This window comes from Ooceraea biroi, chromosome 14 (genome assembly GCF_003672135.1).
Source record: "Ooceraea biroi isolate clonal line C1 chromosome 14, Obir_v5.4, whole genome shotgun sequence".
Classification (NCBI taxonomy): domain Eukaryota; kingdom Metazoa; phylum Arthropoda; class Insecta; order Hymenoptera; family Formicidae; genus Ooceraea; species Ooceraea biroi.
In genome coordinates this window covers 8,361,574-8,383,586 of record NC_039519.1, presented here as the reverse complement: position 1 = coordinate 8,383,586, position 22,013 = coordinate 8,361,574, and the positions used below count along the sequence as shown (strand labels likewise).

Genomic DNA, 22,013 nt, shown 5'->3' with positions numbered 1-22,013 from the left:
AGAGAAATTCGAAACTGCAATTACCATGCCTATAGTTGGAAAAAATAGTTTCACTAGCAACTCCAGCATCCCCTTAAATAAAGTAATTGTAGAAACATTTTCTTGATTACGTTGCGTTGCGACACGTTACCATATCTCTCAGCTAGAAACATAGTGAACTCGACATGCGTTATAATGATTTAAGATTTAACTTATGCGATGGAAACTCTCGAGACGTAAGACGAGAATGGAAAAATCACGATGACACGTAAAACTCAGGTTGAATTTGGCGCTCGCGCAAAGCGCGCGCGGCGCGATCCAATTGCGTGCCGTCGCGCGTGCGCAGCGGAATGAGGCGCGTTCGCGCCGTCGCCGCGGCACGGCGGGCTTGCGAATTGGACTTTAGCTTCAACGCTTACAGCGCGGCAAACGAATCCGATTGGACAGCGTGGCCACGAAGGCCACATCCGGCCGTGACCGCTGCAGTATTGGTCGATCGCGCGCGACGGCATCGGTGAGCGCAACGAAGTTGCTCGAATTTCCTATATATATTATCGATAAATAGCTCGCGTCGTTGCCCGTGTGACTTTCCGAGGCGGCGAGAACGGCCGACGTATCGTGCGTCGTGCGGGAACGGCGTTGCCTCGTCGCGAGAGGCGTTTTCGAGTGGTGCGTTCCTAGCGTGCTTTCTTGCGAAGAGAGAGAGAGAGAGAAGTGTGGTGCCCGCTGTGGACGACCGACTACGCGTACGACGTACCGTGACGACAGTTACGTGAGAAGAGAGAAGGAAGAGGAACGTGGTGGAACGGGGCGAGAGGAAGAGAGAAGGCGCGCGCGTCGCTCGCTGAGCGGAGATCGGCGGCGGACGAGAGCAGCCGAGCACGGACGACGGGATTATCGTACGTTGGGTGTGACGGAACGCAGTTGCGACTCGGTGCGCGCGACCCGGACCGGCGTATCTGCACGACTGGCGTCGTGCGCGAGGGCCCTAAAGGGCGAGCCCAGGCAGCGTTCTCGCGAGGCCTGCGGCGGTATCCCACGAGAGAGCACGTTGAGCCCGGCCACGACGAGGTGAGAGCGAGCGAGACGGCGATAGGGAGGGAGCGCGCGAGCGAGAGAGCGCGACATGCCCGAAGGAGGGAGCGAGAGCGCCGATCGGCGAGCTCGGCCGAGCGAGTGAGACGGCGCGAGCAAGAAAGGAAGAGAGCGCGCGTTGTAACCCGTGAATCCGAGGGAAGCTACTACCTTCTCGAGGCTGGTTTTTGCTCCGCCATTGTCCGTTGCGAGAAACCGACCGTCCATCCGTCCGTCGTGCTGGCGACGGCGGGGGAAGCTGCCCCTTTTCCTCGTGGACGCGGGCGTGTGCCTGTGAACGACGGCGGACCGTCGTGCGTTTTCGCGGTCGATCGCGACCGCGCGTGCCGCGTGTCCTCGCGTTCGCGTGTATTCGTGTTCCCGACGCGGCAGTGCCGCGCTCGGTACCCGCCGTCGCTGACGCGCGGGAACGCGGCGACGGCGACGTCGGGGCGCGAGAATAGTGGCCGATTCCTGGTAAAGTGAGTGCGTCCGCCGTCTGAACACGCAACTCGCGCACCTGGCGCCCAGCTTGCCGAGCCGCGCGCAAGAGAGAGACAGAGAGAGAAGCCCGCGCGGGTTCCGTGCTTTGTGTCGCGGTACGACGACGAGTTCGCCTCGTCCGCTTCGTCGCGCGACTTCCGGTACGGGGCCGAGGAGCGTGCCCGGTCTCTCGCTCTTCCTCCATCCCGCGCAGCCCCGAGGCGTTCCGTGCGCGGAACGTCGCGTCCGCGAGATCGAGCCGGCAGCTCTCCGCTCCCGCCTGGCCCGCTTTCCCGGCATCGATCCCCGCGTCGCTCCGCGGCGATTTTCCCTTTCCTTTCCGCGTGACCGCTAGGATCGTCACGTCCGACAGTGCGATAGTACGTATCCGCTCGATTGTCGTGCTCGCGTCAGGGCGGGCTCGCGATACAAAGCGCGGAACGTGGTTCTCGGTCCACGCGCCGCGCCGCGTTACGCAACGGACGCCGCGTGCGGCGCGCGGCCGATGACGAGGAGGAAGCTCTCCGACTTCCCTCGCGACTCCGTCGCCGTCCGATTCCGTCGCTCTCGTGCGCGTAGCCGCGCCGCCGCGTGTCACGTGGTAATGCGTCAGCCGTGCACCGCTGCGTAACGTTATACGGTACACGGATACCGCACGCGCGGCTCTGCGGCGCTATTTTCCGGGCGTATTCGCGAGCAAAAGCGCGGACCCGAGTCGAGGGAAAGGGAGGGAAAATTCGCACCCTCGGGAACTCGCTCCGATCTCCTTCTCCGTCTCCCCTTGCCGCCCCCGTCGTCGCGTCTTTCCGCGACTCCTCCCTCTCCTCTCGTTTTACCGCTTTTCCATCGCTGTAAGCGTACACCGGCACTCCCAAGAAGGTATCATATTTTATCCTTCGAGTTTCTTTCTCTTCCTCTTCTTCTTTTCTTTTTCTTCTTTGGGGTACTCGCGCCTCTCGTCTCGAACCTGCGGTTTTTTTCCGCTGTGTGGCCGTGTCTCTCTTTGTCTCTCCGTCTCGGTCAACAATACGCATGATTGCTCCACCGCGGAGAATATCGGTCGGTTTCCGGCGCGCACACGCCGCAGTTTTGCGTTGCGATTTTTCTCGCCAAGACGTACTCGCTGGTGCACTCGCCTAAAAAGAGTTACCTTAAGGGGAAGCTGGAGTTGCTAGTGAACTATTTTTTCACTATAGCGATGGTAATTGCAGTTTCGAAACTTCTCTTTATTGCTTGTGCGGAATAAAAAATCCCTTTTCCACAAATGAAGTATAGATAGAAAGAAAGTCCGCTCTACAGGACTTTATATTCAAAATGGAAGAGTTAAAAACTTGCATTTGTCTTTTCTAACTTTTTTCCATTTTGAATATAAAGTCCTGTAGAGCGGACTTTCTTTCTATCTATACTTCATTTGTGGAAAAGGATTTTTTATTCTGCACAAGCAATAAAGAGAATTTTCGAAACTGCAATTACCATCGCTATAGTGAAAAAATAGTTCACTAGCAACTCCAGCTTCCCTTTAAGGTGATCCTGGAGTGGCTAGTGAACTATTTTTTCACTATAGCGATGGTAATTGCAGTTTCGAAAATTCTCTTTATTGCTTGTGCGGAATAAAAAATCCCTTTCCACAAATGAAGTATAGATAGAAAGAAAGTCCGCTCTACAGGACTTTATATTCAAAATGGAAGAGTTAAAAACTTGCATTTGTCTTTTCTAACTTTTTTCCATTTTGAATATAAAGTCCTGTAGAGCGGACTTTCTTTCTATCTATACTTCATTTGTGGAAAAGGATTTTTTATTCTGCACAAGCAATAAAGAGAATTTTCGAAACTGCAATTACCATCGCTATAGTGAAAAAATAGTTCACTAGCAACTCCAGCTTCCCCTTAAGGTGATCCTGGAGTTGCTAGTGAACTATTTTTTCACAATAGCGATGGTAATTGCAGTTTCGAAAATTCTCTCTATTGCTTGTGCAGAATAAAAAATCCCTTTCCACAAATGAAGTATAGATAGAAAGAAAGTCCGCTCCACAGGACTTTATATTCAAAATGGAAAAAAGTTAGAAAAGACAAATGCAAGTTTTTATCTTTTTTCCATTTTGAATATAAAGTCCTGTAGAGCGGACTTTCTATCTATACTTCATTTGTGGAAAAGGATTTTTTATTCTGCACAAGCAATAGAGAGAATTTTCGAAACTGCAATTACCATCGCTATTGTGAAAAAATAGTTCACTAGCAACTCCAGGATCACCTTAAGGGGAAGCTGGAGTTGCTAGTGAACTATTTTTTCACTATAGCGATGGTAATTGCAGTTTCGAAAATTCTCTTTATTGCTTGTGCGGAATAAAAAATCCCTTTCCACAAATGAAGTATAGATAGAAAGAAAGTCCGCTCTACAGGACTTTATATTCAAAATGGAAAAGAGTTAAAAACTTGCATTTGTCTTTTCTAACTTTTTTCCATTTTGAATATAAAGTCCTGTAGAGCGGGCTTTCTTTCTATCTATACTTCATTTGTGGAAAAGGATTTTTTATTCTGCACAAGCAATAGAGAGAATTTTCGAAACTGCAATTACCATCGCTATTGTGAAAAAATAGTTCACTAGCAACTCCAGGATCACCTTAAAACTGAGATTATATTTGATTTCGATAACGTAAACGGGAAGCATCGAGTCTCGCGACAAGTACAAGAGCGCGTTGAAGCTGATAGTGGGACCCACTGATAAGGGAGGGAAGAATTTGATTGATAAGGGACACGATTTTGAATCGGTTGCTCGCAGCTCCGAATGTTTCTTACCTCCAATAGCGTGCAGAGACCCACTGAATTTTACGCTTTTTTTATCATATCGATTAAAATTTTGTTTATTTCATCACGAGTCATTTGCTTGTACCGGGTGCTCCGAATCGTATGTCTATTGTCCGCTCTCAATTGTTCTCGGCACTCTGTAATGCGCAGATTTTGTTTTATTTTTTGTTAATCGAGTCGCGCGAGATTGCATAATTCAAGTACGGAATAACGAGATGATTTGATTACGTAGACTGTACAAATTGTTAATACATTAAAATACTGTAATAAACATTGTAATTCTAGTACCGCAATATTTGTTAAACGGGCTTTGCAAATTTGGCTTCTTCGTTACGTGCAGTCAGTTTATTTTAAGGAGGAGCCTGCTTTAGAACGCTGAAAATAAGGTATATTTTACGAATTGTTTTTGGAGAAACTATACAGCGGATCATTATAAAACTTTGATGCATTTATTAGTACATGTTTGAAGATAAAAAAAATTATTTTTTGATTTGAATATATCGCTCGTAGAGGTCGTCCTGGAGAAATCTTAGTGCAGCCGCGTCGCCGGCATTGCAAATTGGTGAGCATTCTCCTGCCTCCAAATTTCGTCCAAACTGAAAAATTGAAATGTGTTCTCGTTATTTATGAATTCCCATCGTCGATGAACCAAAGAGAGAAGAAAAAAGTTGAAAAGTGCCAAAATGGTGGAGCTTAGAACACAAAAGTACGATTTTTAGGCAAAGTTGTTGAACTTTTTCATGCAAAAATAATTGTTTAACTTAATGTTTTTATGAATATTAAAGGTTCATCGACGATGGGAATTCATAAATAACGAGAAAATATTTCAATTTTTCAGTTTGGATGAAATTGGGAGGCAGGAGAATGCTCACCAATTTACAATGCCGGCTGCACTAAGATGCCTCCAGGACGACCTCTACAGGCGATATATTCAAATCAAAAAATAATTTTTTTGATCTTCAAACATGTACTAATAAATGCATCAAAGTTTTATAATGATCCGCTGTATAGTTTGTCCAAAAACAATTCGTAAAATTATACCTTATTTTCCACGTTCTAAAGCAGGCTCCCCCCTTAATTACGTATAAAGGAGGACAAAGTCTCCTTAATTAAAAACGATCGTTTTAAATTGTGTGCTACATAATGAAATATTGTTTTAAAATACATCCAAAGTTTGCAGCAAGATTTACTATGAAGAATTGGAAAGGATTTTATTTATCAGGACATGAAAGTATAAAACCAAACACAGTGTTTTGATTGGTGATACAAGACCATGAGAATCGTCCGATAAGATAAAAATATTAAAATTGATCACCACGGCGTCGTTATTAACATACTGACTCGAGTGAGAGCACGTGCTCACTTATTGCTTGTTTGGCAGTGTAGTAATTATTGGAGTATTCACTTCTTGGAACTCTTGCGTATTTATGCATAACTACAATTTTGTGAAACTCTGCAAATTCATTGAAAACGATAGGATTAAATTAATCGAAAGGGAAAAATTCGGAAGCAGGCGTGGATGCGAGCGGTGCATAAACTAAAAGTTGTTAATATCTTCCGCGCGTTGAATTTGCGGATTAAGGGGGAGCCTGCTTTAGAACGCTGAAAGTAAGGTATATTTTACGAATTGTTTTTGGAGAAACTATACAGCGGATCATTATAAAACTTTGATGCATTTATTAGTACATGTTTGAAGATAAAAAAAATTATTTTTTGATTTGAATATATCGCCTGTAGAGGTCGTCCTGGAGGCATCTTAGTGCAGCCGGCATTGTAAATTGGTGAGCATTCTCCTGCCTCCCAATTTCATCCAAACTGAAAAATTGAAATATTTTCTCGTTATTTATGAATTCCCATCGTCGATGAACCTTTAATATTCATAAAAACATTAAGTTAAACAATTATTTTTGCATGAAAAAGTTCAAAAACTTTGCCTAAAAATCGTACTTTTGTGTTCTAAGCTCCACCATTTTGGCACTTTTCAACTTTTTTCTTCTCTCTTTGGTTCATCGACGATGGGAATTCATAAATAACGAGAACACATTTCAATTTTTCAGTTTGGACGAAAATTGGAGGCAGGAGAATGCTCACCAATTTGCAATGCCGGCGACGCGGCTGCACTAAGATTTCTCCAGGACGACCTCTACGAGCGATATATTCAAATAAAAAAATAATTTTTTTTATCTTCAAACATGTACTAATAAATGCATCAAAGTTTTATAATGATCCGCTGTATAGTTTGTCCAAAAACAATTCGTAAAATTATACCTTATTTTCCACGTTCTAAAGCAGGCTCCCCCCTTAATTACGTATAAAGGAGGACAAAGTCTCCTTAATTAAAAACGATCGTTTTAAATTGTGTGCTACATAATGAAATATTGTTTTAAAATACATCCAAAGTTTGCAGCAAGATTTACTATGAAGAATTGGAAAGGATTTTATTTATCAGGACATGAAAGTATAAAACCAAACACAGTGTTTTGATTGGTGATACAAGACCATGAGAATCGTCCGATAAGATAAAAATATTAAAATTGATCACCACGGCGTCGTTATTAACATACTGACTCGAGTGAGAGCACGTGCTCACTTATTGCTTGTTTGGCAGTGTAGTAATTATTGGAGTATTCACTTCTTGGAACTCTTGCGTATTTATGCATAACTACAATTTTGTGAAACTCTGCAAATTCATTGAAAACGATAGGATTAAATTAATCGAAAGGGAAAAATTCGGAAGCAGGCGTGGATGCGAGCGGTGCATAAACTAAAAGTTGTTAATATCTTCCGCGCGTTAAATTTGCGGATTAAGGGGGGAGCCTGCTTTAGAACGCTGAAAGTAAGGTATATTTTACGAATTGTTTTTGGACAAACTATACAGCGGATCATTATAAAACTTTGATGCATTTATTAGTACATGTTTGAAGATAAAAAAAATTATTTTTTTATTTGAATATATCGCTCGTAGAGGTCGTCCTGGAGAAATCTTAGTGCAGCCGCGTCGCCGGCATTGCAAATTGGTGAGCATTCTCCTGCCTCCAAATTTCGTCCAAACTGAAAAATTGAAATGTGTTCTCGTTATTTATGAATTCCCATCGTCGATGAACCAAAGAGAGAAGAAAAAAGTTGAAAAGTGCCAAAATGGTGGAGCTTAGAACACAAAAGTACGATTTTTAGGCAAAGTTTTTGAACTTTTTCATGCAAAAATAATTGTTTAACTTAATGTTTTTATGAATATTAAAGGTTCATCGACGATGGGAATTCATAAATAACGAGAAAATATTTCAATTTTTCAGTTTGGATGAAATTGGGAGGCAGGAGAATGCTCACCAATTTACAATGCCGGCTGCACTAAGATGCCTCCAGGACGACCTCTACAGGCGATATATTCAAATCAAAAAATAATTTTTTTGATCTTCAAACATGTACTAATAAATGCATCAAAGTTTTATAATGATCCGCTGTATAGTTTGTCCAAAAAAATTCGTAAAATTATACCTTATTTTCCACGTTCTAAAGCAGGCTCTCCCCTTAATTACGTATAAGGGAGGACAAAGTCTCCTTAATTAAAAACGATCGTTTTAAATTGTGTGCTACATAATGAAATATTGTTTTAAAGTACATCCAAAGTTTGCAGCAAGATTTACTATGAAGAATTGGAAAGGATTTTATTTATCAGGACATGAAAGTTAAAACCAAACACAGTGTTTTGATTGGTGATACAAGACCATGAGAATCGTCCGATAAGATAAAAATATTAAAATTGATCACCACGGCGTCGTTATTAACATACTGACTCGAGTGAGAGCACATGCTCACTTATTGCTTGTTTGGCAGTGTAGTAATTATTGGAGTATTCACTTCTTGGAACTCTTGCGTATTTATGCACAACTACAATTTTGTGAAACTCTGCAAATTCATTGAAAACGATAGGATTAAATTAATCGAAAGGGAAAAATTCGGAAGCAGGCGTGGATGCGAGCGGTGCATAAACTAAAAGTTGTTAATATCTTCCGCGCGTTGAATTTGCGGATTAAGGGGGGAGCCTGCTTTAGAACGCTGAAAGTAAGGTATATTTTACGAATTGTTTTTGGAGAAACTATACAGCGGATCATTATAAAACTTTGATGCAGTTATTAGTACATGTTTAAAGATCAAAAAAATTATTTTTTGGTTTGAATATACCGCTTGTAGAGGTCGTCCTGGAGAAATCTTAGTGCAGTCGCTTCGCCGGCATTGCAAATTGGTGAGCATTCTCCTGCCTCCAAATTTCGTCCAAACTGAAAAATTGAAATATGTTCTCGTTATTTATGAATTCCCATCGTCGATTAACCAAAGAGAGAAGAAAAAAGTTGAAAAGTGCCAGAATGGTGGAGCTTAGAACACAAAAGTACGATTTTTAGGCAAAGTTGTTGAACTTTTTCATGCAAAAGTAATTGTTTAACTTAATGTTTTTATGAATATTAAGGTTCATCGACGATGGGAATTCATAAATAACGAGAAAATATTTCAATTTTTCAGTTTGGATGAAATTTGGAGGCAGGAGAATGCTCACCAATTTACAATGCCGGCTGCACTAAGATGCCTCCAGGACGACCTCTACAGGCGATATATTCAAATCAAAAAATAATTTTTTTGATCTTTAAACATGTACTAATAACTGCATCAAAGTTTTATAATGATCCGCTGTATAGGTTGTCCAAAAACAATTCGTAAAATTATACCTTATTTTCCACGTTCTAAAGCAGGCTCCCCCCTTAATTACGTATAAGGGAGGACAAAGTCTCCTTAATTAAAAACGATCGTTTTAAATTGTGTGCTACATAATGAAATATTGTTTTAAAATACATCCAAAGTTTGCAGCAAGATTTACTATGAAGAATTGGAAAGGATTTTATTTATCTGGACATGAAAGTTAAAACCAAACACAGTGTTTTGATTGGTGATACAAGACCATGAGAATCGTCCGATAAAATAAAAATATTAAAATTGATCACCACGGCGTCGTTATTAACATACTGACTCGAGTGAGAGCACGTGCTCACTTATTGCTTGTTTGGCAGTGTAGTAATTATTGGAGTATTCACTTCTTGGAACTCTTGCGTATTTATGCATAACTACAATTTTGTGAAACTCTGCAAATTCATTGAAAACGATAGGATTAAATTAATCGAAAGGGAAAAATTCGGAAGCAGGCGTGGATGCGAGCGGTGCATAAACTAAGAGTTGTTAATATCTCCCGCGCGTCGAATTTGCGGATTAACGCGACGGTATTCAAGAGTCTGAGTATCGACCGTGAAGTGCTCTCCCGAAGTTAAATAAGCCGATGACCGTAATTGTCTAGCTTTCGCCGTAGAAGCGCGCACTTTTCGTGAGACACGGTATTCGTAACTTGACATTTGTAGCCTCGGCATATTACCTTTCTTTTTCCTTTTTCAGGACGTACTCGCAGAAGGAAAGCGGCATGCGGAACGTGACGCGCCAGATAAGCCCGGCCTCGACATGCTCGGAAACATTTTAACAGCACCAAGTCATTTTCGTTGTCAACCGTGTTGCGAGCGAGTGTGAGAGGCCGCTGCTGCTGCGAATTATCGGAGGCGCGCAAAGCTCGACTCTGGGAGCGGTCGGCTTAAAACCGAGCAGCCCCGAGCGAGAGATCGTCGGCGCTGCATTCCAGGCGTTTTCGTTCATGTGATTACGGACACATCGGGATACATTTAACGCGCTTCAAGTATGCTACGCTTCCTCAAACGTGAAAACGAAGTAAGTTGCTTTACGCTCCTGTAATTTTACGTCGGTGCCCGGGCAGACGCAAACGCATCCATCGCGGGTCTGTACCTCCAGCATTGGCCTCAACGTCAATCGCATTTATCTACACTACTTTGAACGCGAGTATACTTTTGCGCGTGGGCGTAACGTACAGATAACTTCGTTCGAGCACACGACGATTAAAAGGGTTTGACACTATTAAGTGTTTTTGCGGAAGATACGCGATCTGTCTGTGCTGAAAGTAGTATCTGCTATCTGGAACATGCCTTGAAGTCCACTCTTTCATTTCTCGTTGCAACAGATAGCGTTGTTCCATCTCTCGAAACGTACGCGTAGAAAGTGTGCGGGACGAGCACGAGGCAACACAGAGTAACACGTTGATATACTTCTTTTGCAGGAGATGAGTATCGTGTTGCGATGGATGATAAGCGACGATCAGTAACATGCGAGAGACTGTGGAAACGACGTAATTAAGTGCCCGCGGAGGGTGAGAAGAAGCGACAAAAGTAACGAGTTGTTTCTCGGGATAAGAGGAAAATAGCGAGAACACAAAGAGTCAAGAAGTCGAATAGAAGCGGGACGGCGGTAAGGGAGGCAGGACAGAGCCGTAGCGATGGATGAATGGGAGTGAGCGCGGCGCACAGGGAGTGCAGGAGCGGCGGGCGCGCACGTTGCGGCACGTCGTGGGAGCCTCTGAATGTGGAGGCCGCGGCACTGGCAGCGTCAGTGGCAGTGATGGCCCCTGCTCTGACGGAAGGCGGTCCTCAAAAGCCTGAAAACTTGCTCCCTACCCTACCAGCCGCGGCGAGCGGCTTTCTGTCCGCCGTGCAGGCTACGCAGGTGTGCCAGGACCGTGAGATCGTGTCCAAGTTCGTAGTGCCGGCGAACGTGCAACCGTCGAAAATCGACGAGCAGTGCTTGCGTGGTGTCTCGAAGGACCTGATACGCGATGTCATTAATTCGAAATACGCCAACGATCTCGACTCGCTGTCCGCCTTTGCGAGCGCGTCTGACTTGATCGGACCGAGAAACGGGACGGCGGCGGCGGCAGCGGAGGCAGCGGGGCAAGAGAACTTTGAGGAACCGGTCACGCTGCCGGGCGCCGATCACGTCGAACGGAAGGTGATCGACATTATAATGAACGATCCATCTATGGGTGATCAAACAAACAACATGGGTTTCTTGAAATCGAGCGCGGATTTGCCCCTGGTGGCTACCGAGCCTGAAACGGGAGGTAACAAAGCTCTGGACGTCGATCAGATCATGGCGTTCGGTGCCGATATCGCCGCCGACAGCGAGCAATGCAACATGGCGAACGTCGCCGATATCGGGCACAACGTCGAGGAGATCCTGCAGGTGATTAAGTCGATCGAGGGCGCGGAGAGCGCCGAGAACATCTCCGCGGGCGGTGGCGAGCCGGCGCAGGGCGCCGTCGATGGCGTGGAGATGTTCGCCATGCCCGAGGAGGGATTCGCCTCTTTCGAGCGGGATCTGCTTAACGACGTGGACGTGATGAGTCTTTGCAACGAGAACATCAACATCGCGGACACGGTGGACCAACAGAAGTCTAACACTTTGAGATTGCAACAGGATATCGTCGCGCAGAAGCAATTCGAGAGCGAGAGGAGGTGCGCGTTCTTACTGAGAAGACTGAGGAAGCTTCAAGCGAGGATAGTCGGCAGACACGTGGCGGAGGAGAACACTGGTGTTCTCGAGCTGGCCCATCGCGGGGTGAAGAAGTACCTTTTTCAGGAACTGGTTAACATTGGCTCGAAGTCCAACGTGAGGAACTTTCCCGAGATCAGCGGCAGTTTGCGTTCGTTTCTCCAGAAGATCGAGAAGATGTGCGTCGCTCAGAGCAACAGTGTGAACCGCCAGAGAGTGTGTTGTCGTTACTTTGGCGGAGGCTCGCGCGACAACGCGGGTAGTAGTACATCCGGCAGTAACGGCAACCGTCAACCGGTGTTCGGTATCCCTCAGGTTAAACTAAACAGTGAAGAAGTGGAGAGTGTTGCCGGATCCTTGTCCACGCAGTTCCATGTCGTGGAATCGAATTTGGACTCGGATTGTACGGCGTCCAGCAGCGGCGGGGAGAGCTGCGACGAGATGCAGACGTTCAACAATCCACATCAACAGCACCTGCCCATGTAAGTTACGTTCAACGAGAAATTTAATACCAATAGCGACATTAAGCACTAATGACACGTTCACACGTTTAATTTTATACGATTTGCTGCGATCTTATCTTAACGTTTGAAAGAATCTACGAACCATTTTACGTATTCAATTTGGATGTAGTGGAAAATATTTAAAATATTTCTGAATTAATTTTTTAAATAACTTACAATTGATACATTTACTTTTTTGTTTCATATACGAGACCTCCAAGTAATCGTGATACAAATCGCAACGATTGCATCTGATTAATCGAATCATTTTATGCATATATAATTTACCAGTTTTAATTTAATTATTGCCATTTAAAATACAAATTATAATTAATCTTAGTTAATCTTAGTTCAACTTTTAATTGTTTATAACTAAAACATTATTTATGTCTCAACACAAGAAATAATAGTTTTTCTTAATTTCATCACTAATATAAACTTTTTTTAAACCTGTTTGCATAACAAACAGTGTATATTATTGCAGTTAAGGAAAATGAACCGAATATGTATTTTATGGCTCGGTTCTGTTTTCGTTATTGCTTATTTGTTTATAAAACGCTTCATGTTTTGAATACGTTTACAACAGTTTGATCTTTGACGTTCAGATTCAGTTTAATATTATATTTCGTTGACATATAACTGTAAACACATCTCACATCTGAATTAAATAATTCTGCGAGATGAATCATTAAAAGTATTGAAAAGAATCAAAGTAATTTATTTAATTTCTCGGATGTCTATATAAAAAGTTGAAAAATTGTTTACATAATTCGATAGTTTATATATAATACAATTATATAAATTTGTACAGTAAATAGCTAGACTGATTTGTTACAAATGGAGCTTTACTTGCGAATCAGTAGGCCAATCGTATTGTTACATTATTTGCACAGATCCAAAAGAGCAGCATGGAGATATGCACAGGATCGTGCAGGTGTAGCATCACGGTGGACCTGGCTACAGGCACAAATATCAGATTTAGAATACAGAATTAGACAGCATAACGATTTGCAACGGCAGATCAGGGCCACAAAGGGCCTGGTTGTTCTCGATAATACGGAAACTGTTAACGGATACAGTGGCGCTCTACCAGGTTCTACCGGGCGATACAATTCGCCCGAGGGTGAAATGCCAGCTAGTAGGACGCGTCCATTTGTATGGAGTTTTTATAGAAAGCGAAAGCTTTTGCAAGTGGACAGGCTACACGAAGTTTCAAAACGTGCGGCCAAAGCGTCAACAGTGAGATGCAATTGTGATCACGTGTTGCCTGCATGTGCTTTATGTACAGGAAGGCTAGATCCAATGCAGCCGCAAGAACCAATTGAACAGCTTTCTGTACAAGAACGCGTAGCACTTGTTGATCCTAGTTTTCATCCGGTGTTATCATTTCCTGATGGTATGCCTTTTCCTTTTTAAGTACTCAAAACTACTTGATACGTTAGATAAATATATAATATAATATACAGGGTGGCCCACATAACTCTTAACGGCTGAATATTTCGGAAACTATTTGTCAAATCAAAAAGTTGTTTATGAGAAAGTTTTATGTATTCGAGGGGCCTTTTTAACTACATAAATATGAAGTTATCCCCTGCCCCCCTTTATTCGAAGCAACAAATTACTCCTAACATTTTTTAACATTTCGGAAGTCACTGAAGCGCAAGCGTCGCGTATCCTTTGCTTCACTCTGCGTTTGAATAGTAACTTACAACTGACAAGATTTTCATGAATAGTTAAATTGACCTCAATGAATGTATGAATGTTTATGTTTATGTTTGAACCACCGACGAAAGACAAGGATACGCGACGCTCACATTTCCTGTAGCTTCGAAACTTTACACCGTCATATCTTTTAACAGAAACATCTGACAAAAAAATGTTTTTAACGAAATTTACTTGTTTTTACCCGTAGAACCCAACCATCTAACATTTTATAGGGGGTCCCGTTTGAAATTATGAAGTTAGAAAGGCCCCTCGAATACATAAAACTTTCTTATGAACAACTTTTTGATTTGACTAATAGTTTCCGAAATATTCAGCTGTTAAGAGTTATGTGGGCCACCCTGTATATAGATAGTTAAGTGGGAAAATTTTTAAATTGCCAAGCGACGACCTCCACGTAAATTTGTTTATTTCTAGAAATTGTACATGGAACTCATTTAGAAGCTATTATGAAATCAGTGGAATGGCAGCAGAAAATGCTGAGGGGCAATTTGCGAATCACTCGAGTGAAAGATAAAGATAGCAATGAAAGAAGGAATAAGAAACTCCCTAATAGAACGAAGTATACAGCGCGATTAAAGAAATCATCCTCGACTATCCTTACAGCGAGTACGTATTGCGAAAACGATTGTTTCACGATCTAGCGTCTCGGCCTATCGTCGAGAGGATTGCGTCATCGCACGCAGTTATTTTCCCCCCGTAAAACGATCGTATCTTTTATGCAGGAATCAAGAGGAAAATGTTGAAAAACGGGAAGAGAAATAGACTCCCTCACGAGAGAAGCGTGCCTGGATTAAACAAGAAAAAGATATCGAAATTGCCGACTGAGGATGATGACGATATTAGCGCGCTTTCAAGTTCCAGCAAACACTCGTCCCCAGTGCCTTCTCCATTGCAACACGTTACTGCCTCGTCAGAGAAAAATACCGTTAAAGAGAAAAGTTCGAATTCACATGGGTAAGCAGTATAGCACTTCCACAGCTCTTATACTTTTCCATAAGCGAGATTGCTCGTCTATCGATCTTGGACGCGTACCGAGTCTTATGTAACTCGAAATACAAGTATCTGATAAGAAACGGAAAAGAAATATCGCATTTGCCAAATGCTATTATCGTTATTTCGAGGAAAGCATAAATCCTTCATGATAGCTCTGCGAATTTCCTGATAACTCCATTGTGACTCGATTCCAGGCGCTTGCGGCAGAATTCATACGACATTGACAATATAGTCATTCCCTACAGTGTTGCTGCTTCAACCAGGCCTGAGAAATTACAATACAAAGAGATTTTAACACCAAAGTAAGATATCATCTGCCTATCACTTGCGCTTCATACTTTGTTATGCGTTAAAATAATAATAATAAGTTTCTCGTCACTTTTTTGCCGTTATAGATGGAGACTATGCGACGAGCCTTCGAAAATGGACGTGAAGAATGGCATAATGCACAGGCCCGGTCAGGATAGCGATGTAAGTAAATGAGCGTCTACAACACGTACGGTAGATATTTAAATTCAAAGACTGACTTTTTTGACAGTTTGAGGATATATCGGACGAAACTATCGCTCTGAGGCATGAACGTAGTGAACGCGAGGAATACAAACGTTTCATGACGCATCTCAACATGCCAAATCAGACGCGTATTCGTCACAATCGTCGTCTTGATAGCAGAGCAGACAGCGGTGCAAACACACCCGGTATGTCATCATCTCTCTCACGTTTAACGGAGAATTTTAATGACACTCTTCATCGTAATAGCATTTCATTATTTTTTCTACTTAGCGTGTTGTGCTTTGCGCTCGTCTTAACATTATCTTTGTTTTGCATTATTTTTAGATGTTAAGTAATATTGGGTCGTCCGGAAAGTCCGTGCCGATTTCGAAGGAAAATTCAAAGGCAACATTTTTTTATGTCGATAAATATTTATTGACTTATGTGTGCACCGTTTTGTTTCACAACCTTTGTCCATCTTTCACGCAACTGGAAGATTCCATTCTCCCAGAACTTCTTAGGTTTCTAGGCGAAAAACTCCTCAAGGTGGTTTTTATGTCGATCAAAGAGTCGAAGTTCTTGCCGCTAAGAGAATTTTGCAAAGACCTAAATAAGTGAAAGTCTGAAGGTGCAATGTCTGGTGAATACGTGGGTGAGGCAGCACATCCCAGCCAAACTCCAACAATTTTTGTCGGGTGGTCAAAGAAACATGAGGTCTGGCATTGTCCTGATGGAACACGACGCCCTTCCTATTGGCTAATTCTGGACGTTTTTCCTGAATCGCTGTCTTTAATTCGTCCAGTTGCGAGCAGTACTTATCTGCATTTATCGTTTGGTTGTGTGGTAGGAGCTCATAATATAGGATTCCTTTCCAACCCCACCAGACACAGAGCATGACTTTTTTGGATGAAGGCCGGCTTTCGGAGTGGTTAATGCTGGTTCATTTCGCTTACCCCAGGATCTTTTTCGTTCTATTGGGTCGTCCGGAAAGTCCGTGCCGATTTCGAAGGAAAATTCAAAGGCAACATTTTTTTATGTCGATAAATATTTATTGACTTATGTATGCACCGTTTTGTTTCACAACCTTTGTCCATCTTTCACGCAACTGGAAGATTCCATTCTCCCAGAACTTCTTAGGTTTCTCGGCGAAAAACTCCTCAAGGTGGTTTTTTATGTCGATCAAAGAGTCGAAGTTCTTACCGCTAAGAGAATTTTGCAAAGACCTAAATAAGTGAAAGTCTGAAGGTGCAATGTCTGGTGAATACGGTGGGTGAGGCAGCACATCCCAGCCAAACTCCAACAATTTTTGTCGGGTGGTCAAAGAAACATGAGGTCTGGCATTGTCCTGATGGAACACGACGCCCTTCCTATTGGCTAATTCTGGACGTTTTTCCTGAATCGCTGTCTTTAATTCGTCCAGTTGCGAGCAGTACTTATCTGCATTTATCGTTTGGTTGTGTGGTAGGAGCTCATAATATAGGATTCCTTTCCAATCCCACCAGACACAGAGCATGACTTTTTTTGGATGAAGGCCGGCTTTCGGAGTGGTTAATGCTGGTTCATTTCGCTTACCCCAGGATCTTTTTCGTTCTATTGGGTCGTCCGGAAAGTTCGTGCCGATTTGAAGGAAAATTCAAAGGCAACATTTTTTTATGTCGATAAATATTTATTGACTTATGTATGCACCGTTTTGTTTCACAACCTTTGTCCATCTTTCACGCAACTGGAAGATTCCATTCTCCCAGAACTTCTTAGGTTTCTCGGCGAAAAACTCCTCAAGGTGGTTTTTTATGTCGATCAAAGAGTCGAAGTTCTTACCGCTAAGAGAATTTTGCAAAGACCTAAATAAGTGAAAGTCTGAAGGTGCAATGTCTGGTGAATACGGTGGGTGAGGCAGCACATCCCAGCCAAACTCCAACAATTTTTGTCGGGTGGTCAAAGAAACATGAGGTCTGGCATTGTCCTGATGGAACACGACGCCCTTCCTATTGGCTAATTCTGGACGTTTTTCCTGAATCGCTGTCTTTAATTCGTCCAGTTGCGAGCAGTACTTATCTGCATTTATCGTTTGGTTGTGTGGTAGGAGCTCATAATATAGGATTCCTTTCCAACCCCACCAGACACAGAGCATGACTTTTTTGGATGAAGGCCGGCTTTCGGAGTGGTTAATGCTGGTTCATTTCGCTTACCCCAGGATCTTTTTCGTTCTATTGGGTCGTCCGGAAAGTCCGTGCCGATTTCGAAGGAAAATTCAAAGGCAACATTTTTTTATGTCGATAAATATTTATTGACTTATGTGTGCACCGTTTTGTTTCACAACCTTTGTCCATCTTTCACGCAACTGGAAGATTCCATTCTCCCAGAACTTCTTAGGTTTCTCGGCGAAAAACTCCTCAAGGTGGTTTTTTATGTCGATCAAAGAGTCGAAGTTCTTACCGCTAAGAGAATTTTGCAAAGACCTAAATAAGTGAAAGTCTGAAGGTGCAATGTCTGGTGAATACGGTGGGTGAGGCAGCACATCCCAGCCAAACTCCAACAATTTTTGTCGGGTGGTCAAAGAAACATGAGGTCTGGCATTGTCCTGATGGAACACGACGCCCTTCCTATTGGCTAATTCTGGACGTTTTTCCTGAATCGCTGTCTTTAATTCGTCCAGTTGCGAGCAGTACTTATCTGCATTTATCGTTTGGTTGTGTGGTAGGAGCTCATAATATAGGATTCCTTTCCAATCCCACCAGACACAGAGCATGACTTTTTTTGGATGAAGGCCGGCTTTCGGAGTGGTTAATGCTGGTTCATTTCGCTTACCCCAGGATCTTTTTCGTTCTATTGGGTCGTCCGGAAAGTTCGTGCCGATTTTGAAGGAAAATTCAAAGGCAACATTTTTTTATGTCGATAAATATTTATTGACTTATGTATGCACCGTTTTGTTTCACAACCTTTGTCCATCTTTCACGCAACTGGAAGATTCCATTCTCCCAGAACTTCTTAGGTTTCTCGGCGAAAAACTCCTCAAGGTGGTTTTTTATGTCGATCAAAGAGTCGAAGTTCTTACCGCTAAGAGAATTTTGCAAAGACCTAAATAAGTGAAAGTCTGAAGGTGCAATGTCTGGTGAATACGGTGGGTGAGGCAGCACATCCCAGCCAAACTCCAACAATTTTTGTCGGGTGGTCAAAGAAACATGAGGTCTGGCATTGTCCTGATGGAACACGACGCCCTTCCTATTGGCTAATTCTGGACGTTTTTCCTGAATCGCTGTCTTTAATTCGTCCAGTTGCGAGCAGTACTTATCTGCATTTATCGTTTGGTTGTGTGGTAGGAGCTCATAATATAGGATTCCTTTCCAACCCCACCAGACACAGAGCATGACTTTTTTGGATGAAGGCCGGCTTTCGGAGTGGTTAATGCTGGTTCATTTCGCTTACCCCAGGATCTTTTTCGTTCTATTGGGTCGTCCGGAAAGTCCGTGCCGATTTCGAAGGAAAATTCAAAGGCAACATTTTTTTATGTCGATAAATATTTATTGACTTATGTGTGCACCGTTTTGTTTCACAACCTTTGTCCATCTTTCACGCAACTGGAAGATTCCATTCTCCCAGAACTTCTTAGGTTTCTCGGCGAAAAACTCCTCAAGGTGGTTTTTTATGTCGATCAAAGAGTCGAAGTTCTTACCGCTAAGAGAATTTTGCAAAGACCTAAATAAGTGAAAGTCTGAAGGTGCAATGTCTGGTGAATACGGTGGGTGAGGCAGCACATCCCAGCCAAACTCCAACAATTTTTGTCGGGTGGTCAAAGAAACATGAGGTCTGGCATTGTCCTGATGGAACACGACGCCCTTCCTATTGGCTAATTCTGGACGTTTTTCCTGAATCGCTGTCTTTAATTCGTCCAGTTGCGAGCAGTACTTATCTGCATTTATCGTTTGGTTGTGTGGTAGGAGCTCATAATATAGGATTCCTTTCCAATCCCACCAGACACAGAGCATGACTTTTTTTGGATGAAGGCCGGCTTTCGGAGTGGTTAATGCTGGTTCATTTCGCTTACCCCAGGATCTTTTTCGTTCTATTGGGTCGTCCGGAAAGTTCGTGCCGATTTTGAAGGAATATTCAAAGGCAACATTTTTTTATGTCGATAAATATTTATTGACTTATGTATGCACCGTTTTGTTTCACAACCTTTGTCCATCTTTCACGCAACTGGAAGATTCCATTCTCCCAGAACTTCTTAGGTTTCTCGGCGAAAAACTCCTCAAGGTGGTTTTTTATGTCGATCAAAGAGTCGAAGTTCTTACCGCTAAGAGAATTTTGCAAAGACCTAAATAAGTGAAAGTCTGAAGGTGCAATGTCTGGTGAATACGTGGGTGAGGCAGCACATCCCAGCCAAACTCCAACAATTTTTGTCGGGTGGTCAAAGAAACATGAGGTCTGGCATTGTCCTGATGGAACACGACGCCCTTCCTATCAGCTAATTCTGGACGTTTTTCCTGAATCGCTGTCTTTAATTCGTCCAGTTGCGAGCAGTACTTATCTGCATTTATCGTTTGGTTGTGTGGTAGGAGCTCATAATATAGGATTCCTTTCCAACCCCACCAGACACAGAGCATGACTTTTTTGGATGAAGGCCGGCTTTCGGAGTGGTTAATGCTGCGAAAACGCCCCTCCACCGCCGTAATTAGTAGAAAATCGAATTCGCTACTCAACGAATCTGCCATTAGGCGCAATGAACTATTAGTGCACTCGCGTTTCAGTGGCGCACCGTTGGTTCCAGCTGGTTCCGATGCATTCTCCCCCGAGGTATCACTTCGCAGTTTCGACAATCAGATTCAGAAAGCAATGCAAGAATTCGCCGATGGCCTTTCCCTCGGTCTCTATTTATCTAACTCCATCTCCCGTTTCCCTCGAGCTGCACCTGCCCTCCCGTCTGTTTCCCCGCAACGCGGCCAATTCTGTTCACGAGTTTGTGCAATCGTTTCCTTTCTTGTGATTCTTCTCACCGGCTTTAAAACGGCGCGTACACCATCCTCTCTCTCTCGACTTCCCCCATAAAAGGCTTCGCGAAGAAAATATCCGCAGACAACGAGTAAACATTCAAAGCCTCATCTCGGAAATTGCGCGAAACCGTTCGGAGCAATGCCAGTTTTTAGCGTCATGGCGCTGGTCGATATTAGGATGAAGAGCGATCGGAGAGAGGTAGTTTAAGGAATAAGGAAGATAGGAAAAGCACGGGAGCGATTTGGGGCGTGCAAGATCTTATCATCGGAAAAACTGTTTTCCTTCTTACGAATTTTTGCAGTCCATTGCAGCTGCTGCGAATATTATGTCGCGACAACGGATAATCATTGAGATACGTTTTATTTTTTTGTTTAGTTAATGTAAATTATAGGAGGTAGTTATAGAATATAGAGATAATAAATTAAATAGTGAGAATTTAATTAGAGTTGTTACATATAATTATAATATACATTTGTTACATTTTAAATACATTTATATTAAAATTGCACACAATATAAACACACCACACGTGTGTAAATTTAATATGCTTATACATATACATATTACACGTTAAATTGATACATAAACATTTTATTTTCATTACAAAACTTTGTGCGATGTAAATTTATTCTTTCTGTATTTGTGAAAAGATACAAGATAAATATTTAACGTAACTGTTTATGTGATTATAATCATTAATTTACTTTGGGCAGAGCATAATCCATGAAAATAAATCAGAGCGATGTTTCAGCAGAGAATTATATGTAGTATACAATATACAATAAAATATAGGTGATATCGAATTTTTGAAAACAAAACAACTGATGTAAAATCATAATTAAATTAAATTTTTAAACATTGAGGATTTTACCATGAAAATTTTAATTTACACATTAAATATGAAATTCATTGTACTTGATATTAAAATTTAAATTATATTAAAAAATTGCACACACGTATATTACGTTTTAATCTTAACATAAAAAACCATATTATATTTTGTTAAAAGTACATAGAATTACTGGCAAAATTAAAAAAGTAGTGAAGGCATCGAGCGAGTTAAGTATACGAAAGAAACTGAATAGCACATGAACACAGAAATGCAAGAAGCCGTAAAGTATAGCGAGAAAATAACTCAGGAAAAACAGAAGGAAAGAAAACATGCGTGTAAGAAATAATCAAGAATCGAAAGTAGAAAATGTTAAACAAAAATGCGGAATTAAAGAGATAGCTTAATCAGAAAAAGGATTAAAATAAATTTAAAACCGTTGCATACAAATTAATCTAGAAAAGATAACTGTTAATACATATATACAGTATATTTTACTCCTAATCTCATTAACAAATATATCAATGAAAATTTCAACGGATTAAAAGCTTCGATATATAATAATAAATTTTATTTAAACCCATTAAAACTCTACTGACTACTGCTGGATGATTGGAAAGTCTGCATCTAAGATTGTTTGTAAACCAGGACCAGAGATTCATCTGTAAGACGGATCGATAAGATAAGACTCGCCAAAGTTTATTACTT

General features: G+C 42.2%; 1 protein-coding gene across 1 annotated transcript in view; it reads left to right on the top strand.

Moving 5' to 3' along the window:
• The first annotated feature begins 464 nt into the window (after positions 1-464).
• Positions 465-22,013, top strand: part of LOC105287992 (KAT8 regulatory NSL complex subunit 1) — a 28,326-nt gene continuing 6,777 nt past the window's right edge. The window contains exons 1-9 of the mRNA XM_011353911.3: positions 465-1,050; positions 9,777-10,100; positions 10,504-12,253; positions 13,168-13,670; positions 14,414-14,605; positions 14,722-14,953; positions 15,187-15,294; positions 15,388-15,463; positions 15,531-15,690. Of these exons, the coding sequence (XP_011352213.1) occupies positions 10,728-12,253; positions 13,168-13,670; positions 14,414-14,605; positions 14,722-14,953; positions 15,187-15,294; positions 15,388-15,463; positions 15,531-15,690 (2,797 nt within the window). The 5' untranslated portion in view covers positions 465-1,050; positions 9,777-10,100; positions 10,504-10,727. The remainder of the gene's footprint in view (positions 1,051-9,776; positions 10,101-10,503; positions 12,254-13,167; positions 13,671-14,413; positions 14,606-14,721; positions 14,954-15,186; positions 15,295-15,387; positions 15,464-15,530; positions 15,691-22,013) is intronic.